Source organism: Columba livia, chromosome 7, assembly GCF_036013475.1.
Source record: "Columba livia isolate bColLiv1 breed racing homer chromosome 7, bColLiv1.pat.W.v2, whole genome shotgun sequence".
Lineage (NCBI taxonomy): Eukaryota > Metazoa > Chordata > Aves > Columbiformes > Columbidae > Columba > Columba livia.
In genome coordinates this window covers 37,931,873-37,951,574 of record NC_088608.1, presented here as the reverse complement: position 1 = coordinate 37,951,574, position 19,702 = coordinate 37,931,873, and the positions used below count along the sequence as shown (strand labels likewise).

At 41.4% G+C, this 19,702-nt stretch overlaps 2 protein-coding genes across 2 annotated transcripts in view; one reads left to right on the top strand and one right to left on the bottom strand.

Annotated features, from left to right (window-relative positions):
- Window positions 1-19,702, bottom strand: part of RAPH1 (Ras association (RalGDS/AF-6) and pleckstrin homology domains 1) — a 230,140-nt gene that overhangs the window by 196,643 nt on the left and 13,795 nt on the right. The gene's annotated exons all lie outside the window — the stretch shown is intronic.
- Window positions 790-11,962, top strand: LOC102087451 (inducible T-cell costimulator). Its single transcript, XM_005504014.3, has 6 exons — window positions 790-920; window positions 6,673-6,711; window positions 7,422-7,760; window positions 8,970-9,082; window positions 9,690-9,780; window positions 10,278-11,962. The coding sequence occupies exons 1-5, from the start codon at window positions 806-808 to the stop codon at window positions 9,777-9,779; spliced, it is 696 nt and encodes a 231-aa protein (XP_005504071.2). The 5' UTR covers window positions 790-805; the 3' UTR covers window position 9,780; window positions 10,278-11,962.

Genomic DNA, 19,702 nt, shown 5'->3' with positions numbered 1-19,702 from the left:
ATTAAACGTGATCTAGAAGCTGCTTTTCCAGCTTGTTATCTCCGCTAAAATTGGTATTATAGGCATAAATAAATAGCCACTTCTAAATGATTGTAGAACATGTTATCCCAAAGGGTTCTAAGCCATTCCCAGAACACATTTGGACAGCAGGTCAGAATAGAGTGTGCTGCACAAAAGCAGGGAGAGGGAAGGAGAGAAACGTTTGACTTAAGGCCCTAGGGCCCTGGGTCCGTTCTCCTCCTCTCACAGAACTGCGTAAAGTTTCTCATGTCCATGCAGAACAAGCCTGACCTCCAGGGTGGAAGTCTTGGGTCATGTGAGGGGATCCTGCAATATGGTCATGTTCTTCCAACGAATTCCAGGACCAGGACTCACAAGAGGCTCCTACCCTACTGACGAGCGGTTTCCGTGTAAAGCAAGACCATCAGTTCCACAAGGCCAGCTGAAACTGGTGGGGACAAACAGAGTCACCTGTTGCTAATATGTGTGTATTATAAGCTAAGTTAAAAACAAGTTGCTGACCAGGGGCCATCTGCAGGATGGTGACTGTAGCCTCTATCGTGATAGATTTAGCAAGAAACGGTCTTTACCAAAGCAAACATCGAACATAATGTCAGAAAATCTTTCATCTTCCCATCTTTGACAGTAAACTGCGAGACAGGGAAAAAAAACGTAGTAAACTCCGCAGGTGTGGGCGACAGCTAATGCTGACATAGCTACAACGTAGTCAGGGGTTAAATTACAAAATCCTTCTGATTATCACATAATTTCCCCCATTGCCCACAAACCACTTCCTTTTCTACCCATGAATTCTTCCCCATCTTCACAGCAGACAGAAGACCGGTGTCAGTGTCAGGCAAGCATGAAGTCGGTTGCTGTAACTTTCTGTGTCCTCTGCTTTCAGTTTGGAGCCCTGTACGGTGAGTAGCATTTTGGATTATTCTCCCCGCAGTAGATGTCTCTATGGAATATAACCCACGCAATGGCGGGAGGCAGCAAATGAGGCATAACAGCAAGGGGTTGGAGGAATAGAGGTAATTAAGGGAAACAGCTGCAAAAAGACCACTCTCAACTTTAATATCATTAAAGTTGATGGGAAGAGAATTCCTGCCAGCACAGGGCATTTGCTCTGAAACTAAAATGTACAAGTTTTCATTTTTTATATTCTTTAGCTTACCTGTTCAGTGTTACCCTCTAGCTGTAGTGTTCCAGCCAGCTTCTCTTGCTGGGCACAAGGTTTGGCAGCATGGCGGCGAATGGCTTAATAAAGAGAAGCCAAGTTATTAATATTAAACCTGATCTTGTTTGGGAAGGGAATTTTTAGACTATGAAAAGTGTATATGGCATGGAAGAGTGGAAGATGGTTTTGGTGCAGGCTTGAAATGCAAACTGACTTAGAAAGAAAGCGGAGCATTCCTAATGCCGTGTTTGAGATGGCGCGCGGTGACAGCGCTGATCTCACCCCAGCCATAAACACGGATGTAGCGTTTTACAAGATTCAGCGCTTTATCACATCTACGCAAAGTAAAATAGCAGAGCTCACATTTACCTGCAGCCTCTCTGAAACCTACATATTACCAGGCCAGCATGGAAATATAGATAATATCTGATTAATAAGAATCCTTTTTTCCATACATATACTGTCCAAGGATTTGGTATGATGCATTGTATAAGCAAAACCTGAGATTTAGTGTGCACAGTTACTAAGCACCATCTCAACATGTTATTTGAAGGTCATGCCAACAGCTATTGAATACATTTGCTTCTGAAATTCTGGTGATACAGGATAGATTTCAAGTCCCTCTGTAGAATTTAACTACTCCTGAGGTTTCATCCAGAATTCAAGCGTTCATTTAAATAAAGAACAGTTTCCAGCTCTTTAGGCAATGCAGTTACCCTTCTGAAGGTTAACTAATACAGCGAGAGTATACTGAGGTTTCAGATAGATTGAAAAGATGGGTGAAATCACCGGGAAGGAGGATTGTGATCAGTATCTCTAAAGGGACATGGGCTGCTCTTTTTCTCCTTGGAAAGTTATTCTTAAATCTACCAAGAAAAAAATCCTATTGATTCTGTTAAATATTTCTCAGCTAGTCAATTTAGCAGATATACTTTCCCAGCATGTTTTTACATGTGGCTGGAGCCATCTAAAAGGCCGTTCCTTGTGGTAAGAAATAGGCTGCAATTTTAATTGTTCTATCTGATACTGGCATTTCTCCCTTCTTTCTCCCTTCCTTCAGATATGCAGGATAAAATCTGAACAGTGCCCTGGGGAGAGGAGATGGCAGAAAAAAGAATTTCTTAGGTTTTTTACCTCACAGTGCTTTCAGCATTAAAAGTACTAATTATTACCATTCTTGCTAAAAACAAAAGGGCTGTAAAAGATCAGCTTGATGTAAGACCCATTAGCATGATACTCTAATTTAAAGAACAAGCTAGCACTCCAGAGTGTGCTGCCAAAGCCTATGGCAAATTTCAGGGAGTAAAAGCAGAGTAATGTCTGAGTTTGGATTTTTTTTTAGCCTACTAGTGATCTATGGATAGTTTTTTCAATGTAAATAGATCACAGAAGCTGATATTCATATGTATATCTGTATTATGATTTAATAACCCAGTTGCAATAAAGAAATTGCTTGTAGAGCATGGTGCCTCTGCAGTGCCTGTAGAGGAACACAGGCAATGGGATTTTGGGGTACAGAGCCATAGAACCCCATAGCACTTGAGGCCCTTGCTATGAAACATGGCACAGGAGCCTTTGCACGCCACTGTTTGCAAAGTGTTCACACTGTTCAGCCACAGGTCTCCTGCTGCCAATACCAGAGGAAATCATGGTCATTTCTTAGAAGGGTGTCTGAAATATTATCAACAACGGCTGCTGTGTTGGTGATATATTTTAGATGAGTTTCTGCATTTCACAACATATGTTATATCACAGAAATAATTCAGATTATAGACAGCTTCCTAGAGCAATTATGCCCATTACTTTCTTTTCCCAGAAGCACTACTTTCCTCTCTTAATCCTCGATTCTTAAAAGACAGGAACATGTTCGTTTGAGGTGTATGACTAATGACACTGCATTGACAGTGTCATCATTCAGAATGCCTTGAAAGGTCAAAGTATTAACAAAACAAATGGGTTTGTTTTAAAGGCAGGGTCTGCACTCTCCTTGCTCATCTTCAGAGGCAAACACACCCCAGTGAAATTATGCTTATTCTTTTTATCAGCTAATTAGTCTTCTGAGAGCTGGGGCAGATGAAACCAGCAGCAAGAAAACTGAACAAGAGTATTCTATCCCTCTACCCTAAGCCCCAAGTTTTAAAATGAATCAAAAGTGGTTGTCAAACTTCTGTTAGGGCCAAAATGTGTAATGTGTTGGTGATGTTTTCAAATAGCATTGCGTCTGCCAAGGAGCAACTAGAAAGCTCAAAATTGCAACTCCATTAAAACGAAAATAACCCACCTTCCATTGGCCCTCAGTGCCCAAGCACACTATGGAAATCCCCAAACCTCTGCCAGAGTGCTTTCCCACTGCAGTAAAGATGAAATGGAGGTGGAAATGTGCATGGCTGTAAACACACATATACATGGAAGGCACACACACACTTTCGTAGTTTAACATAGCAAGATGATACTTTCTTATACATGTTCATCTCTTGGATTCATGTCCAAACCACAATATTTTCTTGACACTCTGCTTCGCATGAGGCGAGCCAGGAACGATCTCACAACTCCACAGTGTGACATGGCTATGAAACAAATCAAAGATTCGTTTCCTCCTCTCTCAAAACCTTTGTGAGCAATTGAATTAGCTCTTTTATAAAAAATACCAAAAAGGAACCTTAAGGACAAATCTAAACATTTTTACTACTGAACCCATTAAAGTCTTCTGTTCATTTCCAACAATACCATGACGTAGTCTTTTATTCACATATTTTTGGAGGTCGTATCAGGGAAGTTTAGGGAGTGAATCTCTGAATATCACTGGATGTTTAAACCCCAGTTTCCTATCTCCCATCCCACTAAATGTACATTTATTCTGGCTGTAGCTTGGCAAATGAAATCCCAAATGTGTCTGGCCGTTAACCACAGAGTGTTCCAGATCCACAGGATTACCCTTGGAATGAACCAGTCCAAATGGGCCCAGGAGAACCACAGGCAGGCACAGGGAGGGGGGATAAGCCACCTTTAGTATGCAGTGAGCGCATTCACATCAGGAGCTGATGAAGGATAGCCAGTGAGTTGGAAATTCATGTCAGATGTCACCCATTGTGGTCATCCACATAGACAATTCTGTGTTTTAATCTCAAGCAGTGTTAATCTCATTTTAAAATGTGCTGCCTTTATGCTATGCTAAGCATAGTCTTCTGTATGGTTACTTTTTCAGAGGAGTACTAATTGTATCACATTTACCAAAATGCTCATTTAGAGAAATACATTATTGAGTCTTTCTTGAAAATAGGCAGTTAAGGCTTCTGGGCCGAGAGGATTCAAAATGATCTTTCAGCTTGCCACAAGGTCACATAAACTGCATGCTTAATGACCTCTCTACCCTTTTCCATTAAAAACAAGTATTAAAACCACGTTCTCTAACAAACATTTTGAATCACCCAGTATGAAAGGGCAATTTCATTAGCTAACAGAAAAGCTGAACTATTCTCAGAGACAAAGAAAGAAATGAAGCTGTTGCTTTAGTGCTGAGTGTAGCCTGACGCTACATGGCACCACTTGGCTCTGTAGCTGCCCTGCCAGAGACCGCATCTGCCTCTGCTCTCAGGTGACAGTACTTCTCAAAAGGATCAGGTCAGCTTACATATTCGCCATGCTCCCTTGCTTCTGCTATATCAGTACATCCGTTTTCTCCTTTCCCTTCCCTTCCCTTCCCTTCCCTTCCCTTCCCTTCCCTTCCCTTCCCTTCCCTTCCCTTCCCTTCCCTTCCCTTCCCTTCCCTTCCCTTCCCTTCCCTTCCCTTCCCTTCCCTTCCCTTCCCTTCCCTTCCCTTCCCTTCCCTTCCCTTATTTTTTCTGTTCTTGGGCCTAATTTTAAAGGTTTATGCGACCAAACTATGGGCCATCACACTACAGAGCATTTTAAAAGACCTCTATTTCAAAGGCTGTTCTCATAGCAGCTCTTTTCTTTCACCACATGACATGCAAGTCATCAAGAACCGTTTCTTTACTCGACCTTTGCTTTCAGCTTTTCAGCCTGTATACCATTGTGAGGGCTTGTACTTTCTGTATCTGCACCTTCAGCGAATCTAGAGCTCCATTTCACTGTGGGTTGGTGAATTGTGCCTTATCTTCATACCAATGATACAAGGTGCCAAATACCTTGTCTGTTATCACGCACTTAAGTAATAGTCCTGAGAGAAGTACAGATATTAGAACTGTCACGGAATTAGATAAGGGTGTTGACTGTGCACAGTAAACCAGGAAGAATGTGATAACCAGGAAGAGGGTAAATCAATCAAAAAGAGATAACGGTTTCTTTTGCTTTCCAACTGAGCATTGCAAAGAGTCTTCCAGAGCCCATTAGCTTATGTGTCACACTAAAAGTATTTTAAACAAGTACTGTTCACTGCAATGCCCTCCCCAGTGGTGGTAACCGGGGGAGCAAGAATTCAGAGAAGGAAAAAGCACGGACACTCAAAAATCGCCTCTGTCCAGAAAGAGTTGAGAGCACACAAAGGTACCCAGATGAGAATAATCCTCTGTTTTGTGCATATGTAGGCTGAATGTCACAGATAACAGCTGCCCTGGGGAAAAGATCATTTATACTGTGAAATCTGTGCAATACCTGGCACTGTTTGGGATCTAATTTGTGTGGATGTAGACTGCCATGGAACAATAAGAATAGGATGGTGCATCAAATTCTATAAGTATTTGCCATGTATTTCCTTAATATCATAAAATATTGATGTAGAGTATATTTCAATCTAAGCAGCCACTGAAAAAAACTACTCAGGCTACCAGAAAATAGGAAAAACAGATACAGGTACAAACACAGGTACGGCCGGGAAATTTCACTCTCTTTACTGCAATAGTGGGTGGTGAAGGCAGCAGCTTAAAAAACAAATCCAGAACAATTATTAAAATGTGCCTGTCTCCTATAATGAAGGTTGCCTATGCACAGTGGATTGGGTAAAGTTTGATAGTCATGAAGATAAAAAGTTGCTACTGAAAAAGGAACAAAACCATATGCATTGCTTGAATCTTCTCTTGCTGAATGTATGGGAGCATCTTCCAGATATTCATCCTAGATGTGCTCTAGGATGTTTTGGTGCAGTGAACAGCTGAACAGTGAACGCAGATCACAGTGAGCGCTTTGGTCTGGAAACAAAGCATAACGCTGGCTCAGGATTCATGACAACTCAAAAGTATGCTCCTTTATTATATGAAATACATCTATTACTTTGCAGAGGTTTTTAAGGTTTTGTAAATGCTACGTGTGCGATCACTATTAATTCCTGCTCAATGCATTTTCTTTCTATTTTGATTTTTATATTTTGTGCTTTTATCACATCATACGATTTTATAGTGTAGCACAGAGAGGGTCAGATAGGCTAATGATACAAATTTGAAGATACTTTGGCATCTTACCGTTGTGTAGTTCAGCCTCTGTTCCTGCATCTCTCTGCTTGAATTTTAAACAGGAAACAATATTATATTTTTCAGGAGTTGACAGCTGCTCGCCAAGACCATGCAAAAATATAGGTAAGACACATTTGCATCATTTTGTTCATGGCTTTAAGTGTCATCCTAGAGCAGAAAATACTGCCCTTGAAGAAAAAAAGTCATCATATTTTTACAATACACATTAACACATTTTTGCCTGGGGGAGCTGACCATGCTGTTGGCTGCTGACTTGGCAAAGTCAAGCTTGACAAAGTCAAACTGTGAGGCAGCAGGAGGCCCTTGGTCAGTTTACTTTTTCTTCTCCAAGGAATTTGCAAAATGAGAGTTTTGAGTTTTTCAAACAGTTCTTGGGAAGGTCAATTGTGATTTTTGGATTGTATGTGGGTACATGCACAAAGTGACATTTGTCTCTACTTCTCCTGTTATGTTAGTGATAAAGGTGCTATAGCCATCTAGATAATTTGGTTTAAACTTTATATTGTGCCTCAAACCGGGATCTACTCTAGAAAGGAAAGATATGTCTTGTGGTTAAGGCTCTTATGTAGGAATTTTGAGTTCACATTACATTTTAAGTTTTCAGCTACATCATTAGGATGCAGATTATGAACCATAGAGATAATTATCATCATTTTGTCACACTTTGTTTTATCTATTAATAGGACAATCAATCTGAGGCAAGGATTATATGTACATGGTTCACTTGCTTTGTTTACATGAGTCTCTTAATATTTTAGGGATTCTTTTCAATGCTATGTGAGTGACTGTACCTATTGTTTTCATGTCTTCAGAGCAGCCTCATGTCTCTGACTCCCAGGTGATGGTGGAATTTGAAAATGGAAACTTCAAGTTCACATTCCCCAATCCCAAAAATGTGAGCGAGTTCAGCATGACCCTCTTCAAAGGGCACGAAAAGAAGGAGATCTGTGCACTCCATTTAAGCAAGGAGAACACTATCCACAAGACTAACGTCACCTACTGCCAGACTAAGCATACCAACAGCAGCACCACTTTCATTCTTAAAAATCTGGAAAGAAAGCATATCGACCTTTATACCTACTGCCTGGAGATGTTCTTACCCCCTCCTTATAGAGATTGCCGGCTGAAAGAAACCTATTTGTACATCCAAGGTAAGTTTCCTTCTCTTTTCTCTCTCTTCAGTTTACTGATAAGTGGACATTGTGCATAGCTATGCTGCAGAGAAAAATGCGACTACAGTTTGCACAAATATTTCCAAGACAGCTTAAAACTACTTAGCATGGGGCTGATAACAGTGGAGCTGCATTGTCAGACTGCTCAGCACGGCCCCTGCATATTTAAAACAAAAAAAATCAGCTGTCAAAACTCTGTGCCAATAGCGGTAAATGGAACTCTGATGCCACACTGATGTGAAGAAGGCGATGCTCACCTCTCTGAAGCAGCCCTTCAGCTTTAGAGCCTTCTTAAAGCAGAAAACAACTGCTGAGAATTTTTGGGCTTTTACTGAGAAGGGCTTGGACTAACTTCAGAAATTCTGCTGCACAGGCTTTAATTTTGAATTGCCTTTCACTCGGTGTCTCTTTCGTATTTAAGCTGAAAGAGTTAGTAGTGGTTTTGCTCACACCCCTTCTTGGTTCTCCATATAGTTCAGCTGCAACACGGTACTGCCTGTTGTCCTTCCTTTGCTACTTTTTCCTATCTCTGAACACCAGGACTAAGCAAAGACAGAAGCTGAAATGCTAAGGCTAAAATTATGTGGTTGGGTCAACTCATCTCTCAGCCCTCTCAGAACATAAACCAGCTTCTCAGAATCAAGCTATGACATATTTTTTTTGTCTGCAGTGTTTCCCATTGTTGTCCATTTCGATTTGTGCGGATAGCTAGATGCTCAGAGCTATTGCCAAATGTTTCATGCCCTATATTTTCCCCCAGATCTGGGCAAAGGGTAATTTTGCATCCCTCAGCTTGGCTTGCTATCCAAAAATGACTGTCGAAGTCCACCCTTCTTTTGACCAGGCTGTCTTTTAAATCACCCGTGGTACACGCTGAATGTAAGCTTAAGCTTTGCTCAGGTCTGAAATACCATCATGCTCTCAAGCCTGGCTTTGTTTCTTTTCAGTCTACAGTTTTCACCCTGTGTACCAAGAGTTTCACTGCTCCTTCCGGGAAACAACAATGTTCTCTTTACTGCTGAATACACTTTTCCAAGGTGGCTTTTCACCTTAAGAAAATCCTTCTCCAGGGCTCACTTTTCTTTTTTATTAATATGAAGCGAAGAGGGGAAAGAATTTGAAAAGTTATCTCTGGGTGGGGGAGAAATGCAAATGATCAGTAATGACCTCTTTTGCCTCCATGTCCAGATAAGGCAGACTGCATTTCCCTGGGACACATGTCATGGGTCATTGTTGGCCTGATCACGTTTGCCATGATTTCCTGTATCTGCTGCGTTGTAGCCTGTTGCTTAAGGAACAAGGTGAGCAAGTCTGTGAGATTCTATACAACCTTCCTTCCGCGGGTCCTGGATGGGGAACTTTATTTAATGAGATTTAGAGGGTGGGACACACACATACTCAGCATGTGATGCATTTTTTGACAAAGAGACGGAGTTGTTAATTTACCACTGGAATTCAGTCATTTATGACAGCAGCTCAGATTTAATTTTTCTAAGACAGAATTGTTTATTGATTTAAGGGCTGGGCATCAAAGAAAAGAGGAGAAATGCTGCACAGGTCAGCAAAATTACTTTGGTAAGCAATTCACCTGATTGTTTTCTTCAAGAGGGGGAAACAAATCATCAGTGGAGCAATTCCAACTCTATGCTGGAGCAAAACCACTTAAACAAAGAACTAGTTGGCTCAGGGGAAAACAAAGGCCATGGACATTAGTTATTCTTTTGGACAATGTGTGTTTTTCATTTTCAGTTTGTTTTATTCCAAGTTCTCTACATGAGTGCCTGCCTATTCTGACTTTAATATTCCCACTGCAAACAGTCAGAGTAACTGCCCTACTTGAAGAACATATGCAGGAGGGGCAGAGGTAGCGACCACAAATCAAATTCACGGCATTTTCTCTGTTTGCAGAATCGCCAGTGTGAATCCAAATCCCCTGAGTACAACAGTGAATACATGCCCATGGCGGCAGTGAACGAAGCCAAGAAAACAAGAATCTGAGGTTGTATTAAGCCTGGTTGTACCTCTCCTTGTATCTGTGGGAGGGACAGGGCTGCTTGCTGTGTCTCCCATAGACTTCTAGGGTGGGTGAGATTGCTACGATAGCTTGTTCATGGAGTTCATGCTGCCGTGTGGCAGGAAGATGAAATGAAAAGCATCTCCGTGAAGTTTTTGAATTGGAATGGTGGGATGGCTCCTAGAAATGCAACTGCTTCATGGCAGTGCAAAGTAATGATCTTATGCTTGAGGACAAGATGTGAAACTATTCCATTCAGATTCTTCAGATGATGCGTGGTACCCAGAATCTCTCTGGGGAAGTGATTTGTTAGATTTACTGACTGTTACTGGCAAATAAACTTTAGAGGATGAGGAACTTCCTAACTACTTAAGCCCTTGCATAGTAGCCAGAAGTGGTTTGGGATACAGAACGGAAGCAGAATTTGGACTGATTCAGATGCAGGTGGGTTGCACGTAACTAATTCTCCATTCCTATTCCAGGTGTACATTGCTTGTGGCATGGAAATTCTGGCAGCAGAGGTTTCCAGCTACTTGAATCTGGACAATGGGAAATGGGCATCTCCTCAGCTTTCCCAGCCTCCCTGAGCTCTCGTGACGGGCCTGTGCTGGGTCCTGAGACACCCACCGCCGTCCTGTTGTGAGCTGCCTTTTGCTCTAGCCTTGTGTGTTCAGTGGCACGCTGCCCAATCCTCTGACTGACTTGTACTATGTGTTAAAGACGTCAGCTTTTAGTTGAAGAAAATGTAGTGAGTTTGCTTGAGAGTAGATCCCCGTAGTGCAGCTACAGAGAGAACTTTTATTTTCCACAGTCTCCTTTATGATAAACTTTCCACTGGTGACAAACAGAAATGACTACCTCCAATGGCAATCCTTGTGGCACAGCCATGAAGCACTGTTGATGTATTGCACATGCCCTTTTGTTAGGGCTAGTTTAGCCCTAGATTCACTGTCAGACTTCCTAGCTCCACACTGGGAGAGTGACACAGGATCGCATCGCGTTTCTTGTATTTGTTCAAACGTCCTATTCATGTGTCTTGCAGCACAAATACAACGTGGTCCATAAGGCCAGTGCATTCACGGACTCGGCATTGCGATTTTCTTCCTCTTGCGGTTTGATATGAAACCTTTACCACTTCCCCAGTGGGTTCAGGGGTTACTTAACCTGCCTCAAATTACTCTGAGCCTTCAATATAAATGAAAATGATCAATCTTGTGAAATCCAGCAAAACTGACCATAAACGACCAAGTGGGACTCCAGGCTGGGTATATTGCCAGACACCATTTGGCTGCTGGAAGCAGAGTGGTGCGTTGATTCTGAGGCTCTCTGTAATCTATTGAAAAGCCAAATACCCATCAGAGGACACTATTGTGAAAGATACACAGCCTGCTTGTCTGGCAAACACAAGGCTGGTTTCAAATCTGAGAGGGCAAACAGGGACTGTCAGGCACAAAGGGGACATAAGCTGGTGTGTCAAGAACAGGGTTTTCCTCAGCAAACACCTTAATTCATAAGAGTATTGCAGAGAGAAGGTGCAAATTGTTAAAAATGACATTAAGCAAAGGGGAAATGAGTAAAGCACCGAATGAAGAGGGGACTGCCAGTTTCACAGCGGGTACCCTGCTTAGATAACCAGCCTCTGGGCATGTCAGGGAACATTACATTATTTCTTGTCGTTCTGTCACATAACTTTTGCCAAATTACTTGACCTCCCAGCAAACAAAACCCTCCTCTGCACACCCACAAATACACTGATTTCACCATTTTAAAAAGTATTGGTGTAATAATTGCCTTTGAAAATCATTGCTTTTGAAAATAATTGGTGAAGATAGCTGCCCTCTCCTGCCTGTGAGAAATGCTTAAGGATCCCATGTAAGAGCATAGAATCCTATCCCCTGGAACCTTTCACCAGACTGAGAAGGAAATCCAAGGAATAAAGAGTTTCTGAAAGAAGGAAAAACTTGAAGTTTGCCTTGAGATGGTGCTGGATAAAGGACAAATGATGAAAGTCTGTACAAGGTAGTTCAAAATACATACGTTCTACTCTGGAGAGAGAAATGATTTCTACTCATTGTAACAATGCTCTTGGAAGTCTCAAGTTCCATCACTGCTTTCTTTTTGGGAAAAGATTTTTATTTTAATAAAACATTTTTTTGTTATTATTATTATCTCTTCTTCCTTTCTTTTAATCCCTTATGCAATATACAAATAATATTCAGGATTATTTTGCGATATTTTTTCAGTTTCTTTTTGCCATTCTTCAATACCTCCAAATCAAAAAGAGCTGGAAGAAGATAAAGGATGGCAGAATGAGGAAAAGAGCAAAAAAGTAACATGAACTGAGCACATTGACTGTGCAACAAGAAAGGATTAAAATAACACGAAAAAGAAGTCAATAAAAATAAACAAAAAGCCTGATATTCTAACAGGTCAGCATTTCAAAAAGTAAAGACTCTGTTGGGAAGCTCCAGTTTTGGGAAAAGACCATTTTAGGGGCGGGAGTGTGGGGGAAGAACATTTCAGTCAAGTCTTCTGCAAAATCCACTTTGAGAACAAGCAGAAGCACGAGTAACATCCAAATGACACCCAGGAAATCAGAGGTTTGAGGGTAAAATGAACTACAAGACACAACCTATGTTTTCTCTGTTTGCTACATAATTGTTTAGGATTTTAACAGAAATTGTACAATTTCTGACCATCCATGACAGGCGTTCTACAGCCTGTCCCTCTCTTTGTCTTCTAATTGCTTTATGGGGAATATGACTGGAAAAGTATTTTGGCTCGAGCTCTTCCAGGGGCTGAATCCCCAGCAATAGTGTTCATGTAAAACCAGTTTCTGTTGTACAACAGGTAGCATAAGACTCAGTATCAGGGAGATGCTTTCTTCCTACCTGATTTAGCATTGCTGTAAGTCGCCCCACATGTATTTAGACTCAGTAATACCCTTTAGATCTTCCCAGTCCTCACCAGGATGGAGTGCACAAAGTCAGTAAACCAAATAGACATGTACGACAAAGAACTGCTCACAATCTCCTTGAAGGTTAAGACTTGAAATGAAAATTGACAACTTGAGCAAACTTAATCTTGCTAAACAGTTGGTATGATCTAATGTGAACAGGTGAAAGATGTTAAGGATGACAACTATTGCTACTGCAAAATTAAAGGAAGGATAAATGACAAGAATACAATAATTTGAACACCTGCATATCCTGAGATGGTTTGAAATCCAAACTGCAATTTGTATTTTGCAAGCTTATCTTCCCAGACTGAATTATGAACCGAAATCTGGATGGTCTTGGGGTTTAATGATTAGATTTAAGATTGCAATTTCATACCTGATATATAACACTGGGAATGAAATGACACTATGAAAAATGGTGGGACATTTTCCTTTACTACGGGTATTTTGTTAACTTCGAAGTTCAAGTAGTTTTAAATTCTATCATACTTCTTACAAACTTTTACGAAGTTTATTTAAGGCTAGGGGAAAAGAGGCTCTCAAACTGGAGTAAAGCAAACAAATTAATGAGGATCCGTACTGAAGATGTACCCAGCTATTCATAAAGTGTTATACAATGTGGAGAGTCTCTCACGCATGTGAACCTGTAAGTTGTCATGCGGAAGAACACAGCAATAATAAAAATAGAAAAAGTACAGGTCAGTTAAAAGTAAATCCTATCAGCTAGTGGGGACTTTTGCCCATACAAAGTTTACTGGGGAGATGGATCCAAGTGTTTGCCTTTGGTTTGACTTTAACTGCAATGAAACACTCGATACACCCAAGTCCCTTGAGTTGTCCAGCGCACCACGGCTATAGCAGTCTACCCACTGCCATAAAAACTTCCCATTTCCTTGAGAGATGAAATTTTGAGGTTTGTATTTATGTTCTACGATTATGAGTTCAGTTCGGGGTGGGGGGGTGGTTGGAGAAGAGGGAGGAACGGGAAGGATTAAACAGCTTTTCTGGCAAAATGAACTGGACAGGTATGAACTGGAGATATGAAGAAGAGGTCAGGGGGTGAACTTCATCTAAATGAGCATGTCTGAGCTATTTAATTCCTCCTGGGAGTCATAAGATCTTGTATGGCTTGAGATCAATTTTTAAAAAGAGATAAATCAGCTCTGATTATCAATAAGAAAGATTTAGCTGCTGCACACATCAAGCATAATCAGTTTTAAAAACTGCAAACATTAACAACTTTGAAATGCTGAACATCTTCCACATATTAAATCTCGCATCAGTCCTCCCAGTTTTTAGTACACTGTTGGCAGATCCATCACCAGTGATATTTCACCCTCTGTCCCAACACATTGCAGGAATGAGTTTCACTGCAGCTTACAGAGTTTGTTGCCATCTCTCAGAATTAAGGGCAGGATTTAATGCCTGGATTGTGGAAAGACTTGCAAGGAGGTGTTCCCTGTCCCCCGCTGAGAAGGAAGGCTCATTTGCTGCCCTAGGGTTCTTCTGAAAAATGTCCAAAACACTGAGAAAAGTGGAAATGATGTTAGCACCAGCTGATGAGAGCAACAGGGAGTATATTGACTTTCAAAGGTGGTGGTTTAACTGAACATAATTTACGGAGTATGAGAACTCTGCATAGGCTTTTCAGGCTATTCAGGACAGATTTTGGAGGAGGAAGCTCAGGACTGGCATTCTCAAACCTTTTGCTGGCTATTTTCCCCCACAAAATGTAAGGTGCTTGTGTTTGTCTACTCAACCAAATTATTTTCTCTTTGCAAGACAAAATAAAAAGACAGGACATGCTCATTAAGGCTCTTTTGGGCCTAAGTGAACCAGGGGATGTTGCAGTAAGCACTTGCCTGAGTGGCAGCAGCAAAGAGTCTCTGACACCAGCTCCTTTCCCAACACAGACTTCTAACACATTGTTTCCTCTGCTACATCAAAAAGGGTGGAAAAACAATGCAAAGAGCATGAAAAGCAGCAGGTCTCTGATTCGTACCCATAGATTTGAGCCTACAGCACAGTTCTGCTGATGCCTGCACCCGCTGATAACTCCAGGAGAGTCCACTGAACATACACAGAGCAACGCAGATACACAGATCTTCACACAGGGCTGCGATACGTGTCACAGGTAATGATGCTTGTAAAGAGCAGTAAATAAAAATAACAGCAATATGAGTTCATGTGTGGAGAATCAAGCCCTTGTTTGGAAGTTCAGCTGACGAGGCCACCCAAAAGAGCATTTCTCAGTGTGCCACCGCTCTGCAGGGCTACCAGCAACAAGAAATAAACTAAATATTCTCATAATGAAACTAAGCATATACAACCCTAAATGCACAGAGTAAGCAGATCTGCTAGAAGATGGTACTCTCTCCCTGCTTGTTTTCAAAGCAAACGTGTGCTGCTGCGAGCAGTTTGCCTTCTGAACAGACCCAGCCAGCTCCTCATGACAGCCCGGGACCAAAGTCAGCAGCTTCAGCAAGACTCATCTTCACAGAAGCAACAAGGTCAGAAGCTTTTATCAAGACTGGCTGTATTTTGAGAATATTAATTTCAATATTACCAAGATAAAATTAGTAATATTGAAAGGAATGATTAACCACGCAGCTTCCAGGAACTGAAACCCTGCAAAGTAAATCCCTTTTTGAAAGCTGTATTTCATCTAAGCACATTGAGACTTTGATGATCAAATAACTTAATCTATCAAACATGCAGAAGTGTTTCTGAGGAGCACAGAACTGATGCGCTCTTTCTTACAAGTCTGTCATGTTGCCAAATAAAAACATATATATCTTCACTTTTTTTTTTTCCTAACAAACAATTGAAGGAGCTAAATTATATTTATTCATTCTTCCCCTCCTGCTCCATCGTATTTGTCTTCTGCCTTTAATTTGGAGGTCACTCTGTTGAGTGAGTAAACTTTATGCCACATAAGTACAGCAAGACCCTGACCCCTCCTTTCAGGCCTTCTGGTACACACAGTGTGAATAGAATAAAATCACAAATCCTTCCCCAGCTCTACACATCTTCTGAACCCCACCTGCTGGAAATGGGCAATGCTCACCAGGCAGCAGCCATGGAGGTGTCACCTCAGCTGCCACCTCTGCATGTGCTGCGAAGCCACAGTGAGCGTGTCCTCATTACACGTGAGCTGATAGGGAACCGACATCCAGCTTGGATCTTGACCTTCACCTTTTGGCTACAAACAACTACATGTCAAAATCTGTTTACCACAATGTACAAGCTGTGATGGGTGTATCAAGGGCAACTGGAGTCAACTTCAGGCGCAGACAATACAGGTGCTGTGCAGAACTGTTGTATAGAGCAGTCCCTATCATAACAATGCTCTGCTCTAGTTATTTCACAGAATCACAGAATGTCAGGGATTGGAAGGGACCTCAAAAGCTCATCCAGTGCAATCCCCCCATGGAGCAGGAACACCCAGATGAGGTTACACAGGAAGGTGTCCAGGCAGGTCTTAAATGCCTCCAGAATAGGAGACTCCACACACAACCCCCCTGGGCAGCCTGGTCCAGGCTCTGGCACTCTCACTGAGAAGTTTTTCCTTCTCAAATTTAAGTGGATCCTTTTGTGTTCCAGTTTGAACCCATTACCCCTTGTCCTATCATTGGCTGTCACCGAGAAGAGCCTGGCTCCATCCTCCTGACATGCTCCTTGCATGTTGCAGTGTGGGTCCACTAGACACTTTCTCTTTTTGTGGATGAGAATATTACAGGGCATAGAGTGGACTGAGGATAACACAGTCAATAATCTGTGTTTTGCAACCATCTCTTACACTGACTGGAGATGTCACGGTGCACAATTATAAGAATGATCAAAAATAAGGAATTGGGATAATCTGGTATAAAAAGTCAATGCACAGTAACATCAAATAATTTCAAAATCCTGCACAGGTCAATATTGAGATGGTTTCTCCCAATGAAATAAAGCTCCTGTTTGGTTGGTTTCTAATGTGTGGCACTCTCACGTAGTCCAGGAGTGTTCTCATCCTGGTATACGTGGATCTTCAGTACGTTACTCACATGTGAAAGATGTCCTCAGAGAGCAAAATGAATAACACCAGATATTATGCAACCACAGCCATGATTGTGGGTATCTCCTTGTTCTGTCTGGGTGAGAAGGATGCAGACAGCACAGGGTGGCCTTTGAGATGTCCTACTTGTAGACAGTACCGCTGTTCTAAAAACTGCTTAGACGCATATGCGGTTTTGGCTTCTGAGAACTGGGTTGAATAACGGTTCAAAACTTCAGTATTGATGCCACCCATGTGTACCAGAGTTACACAGGATAAAGAAATCATTATAATCAGTGTCTTATATATAGATAAATACTATATATAGAGTATATAATGACTATTGTATATACACATATAGGCATACATACATTATTATAATCAGTCTGTGCTGGATGACATAGAAACAATCATTTCTGGTTTATTCTCCAAATAAAAGACCTGGAAAAGTCTGAAAATTATATTATTTACAATTCTGAGTATATGAGGAAACAGGGAGATACCTTTTTATGGGAAGAATTACTAATTTGAGGATGAACAATGGCTACCAGCTCTGGTAAAAGATTTATGGGCACCAAGTTGGAGAGCTATATTTTCATAGTGCCCCATTCTAACAGTTATTTCAGTTTCATGAGGGGCAAGACAATGTAGACTTGAGCAGTCTACAGTGGGGAGGGTAATCTCCTGCGCATAAAAGTAAAGCCTGTGGGCCTTTGGTTCACAGATCAAATTCTTTGCCTGTGAATAATGACAAATCCCCCTAGGACATGGGATCTGAAGGTTCTAAAGCATAGTGCCACATGCTTGGTTTTTTTGCCATTATGAAGAAACTTCACTACGTTGGTCCTTTACGGAGACAAGAATACTATGGCACTAAGAGCACAATGCCTGGGACACAGCAGAGTTTCCAGAACGGTGTCAGAGCCCCAAGGTTAAAACTTGTGATCTGCAGAGCACAGTTCTCAATTGCAGCCAGCAGGATGTTTGTATTTTGAGGTGGGCCTGATTCCTCAACAGGAAAGAGATCTCATCAGTGATGAGGAAATCTTTTGTTACAAAGGAGAAGAAGAATTTCAGGATAGGGAAACAGTATTCAGAGCCTTACCAGCACAAAGCCTTGGTATGTCTCTGCATGGGTAGGCACAGATTTATATTTTTAAAGACCTGAGACACAGCACTTGCCCCCAGGCAGCCGTCACAGATGGACAAACATATTCAACCCCATTCATTGAGGGGCTGCTGTGTAACTCACACAAAGAGAACACTGAGCATTGTCATGCATTGAAGGCCAGAGTTAAAGAAGGGCCTTCGCTTTTAGGTGGCGATGCAGTTGCTATAGGGAAACTCACAGCCTTTGAATTTAACAGAGTTTTTCCCCCCACATTTTGTCACCTGCAAAACAGAGTGATACTTGCTAATGAAACCAACATACAATTTTCTTCTTACCAGAACAAGGCACAGATTATTTCTGTGTATCTCTGCATCTCTAAAGCACACTGGCTGGACCATTTGTGAATGCCAGAATTTGACAGGGTGCCTGTGGCTTTTTTAAAGAAAGCTCAACTACTGTGGCCTCTAGCCCCTAGGAATATTCTTTTTTGGGGAAACAATCAATGCACATGCTTTTATTCCAAGCTCAAACCCAACAAAGAAATGTATTATTAGCATTTTACCAACCTATACCCTCCTTCCTGGATACCTCAGAATCAATCATCATAATGTGACACTTTCTCAAATTAATCTGGAGTTGCCAAAGTTAAAACATGCCTTCTGAGAAGCCTTTTCTCCCTCATGTCATTTGTCAGAGCAGGTAACAAACTTATATTCCCTCTCCAGCACATATACAAAAGAAGGCATCAGAAAACAGCGAGGAAATGGCCCTCCTGGGGAATCAGAGCAAAGGTTACAGGATAGCTAAAAATCTACAAGATTTGTCATTCTGAAGAGAAATGCAACTTCCTATTTCTCACGATGAAAATGCTCCATCTCGGACAGAAACACGAGACCTCAGGATTTCCCACTCAACGTTCAACCCTTGGAAAAGAAAGGGAGTGTGTTAATCAGTTCAACCGGAAAGAAGGGGTACATTAATGGAAGCACAGCAAACTGGTGAAGTCGACTGAACAACCAACAACCAAACTGTAGAAAATTCTTCTTTGCAGGAAGTTTGGCCAATAAAATCCCCCGTAAATTCAGTGTTGTGAAACGATGCTAGTAAATTCTTCTGATATCACTTTTCCCCAGAATATTTAGTTTCATCATGTGACTATGTAACATTGAAAAGGGTGAAGAGGTGTCTCTTCAAAACATGCCAGCAACATGCCAGAGACATACACTGCTCTATACATTACTTATACAAACGCATTTCATAGCCTAGTTTATTGCTGCTGATGCTAATTTAGAATGATGCAACTTGTCAGGTCAGTTGCAAAATTCCTACCTCAGTTGTGACACAGATTTGGTGATATTTGAGGTGTCAAAGAAAACAAAACCCTTCCCTGAGTGATAATTCAGGAGAACTCACAGATGAGCTCCTGACAAACCAATTCTTTAGGGTTTTTGTTGGCAAGACTGAAAAAGTATGTGTACAAGTTGTTGAGGAAAGGCATATATATGTGTCATGTGGATTGCTTTATGCTGTGCTACTCCAGAAAATCTCTTGATTTGGGCACTTCAAAGGAGTTTGTTCTGGAGTACAGCTTGGTTCTCAGGAGAAGAATCCTAAAAAGAATAGGTAACTGCTGCTTTTTGTGAGAAACCCAAGTCCGAGGGAAACAGAAATGACAATTACAAGCCCTTAAGCAGACTAAGAAAATGGTTTGACAAGAGGGTTATCACCAAAAGGCTTAAATCTATCTCCTGCACTAACTGAAAATGGAAATATCCTTTTCCCATCATTGTCACAGCACCCA

Coding starts and splice junctions, on each gene's coding strand:
- LOC102087451 (XM_005504014.3), top strand. CDS start 806: ATGAATTCTTCCCCATCTTCACAGCAGACAGAAGACCGGTGTCAGTGT. Junction 921..6,672: donor TCAGTTTGGAGCCCTGTACG/GTGAGTAGCATT, acceptor TATATTTTTCAG/GAGTTGACAGCTGCTCGCCA. Junction 9,083..9,689: donor CCTGTTGCTTAAGGAACAAG/GTGAGCAAGTCT, acceptor CTCTGTTTGCAG/AATCGCCAGTGTGAATCCAA.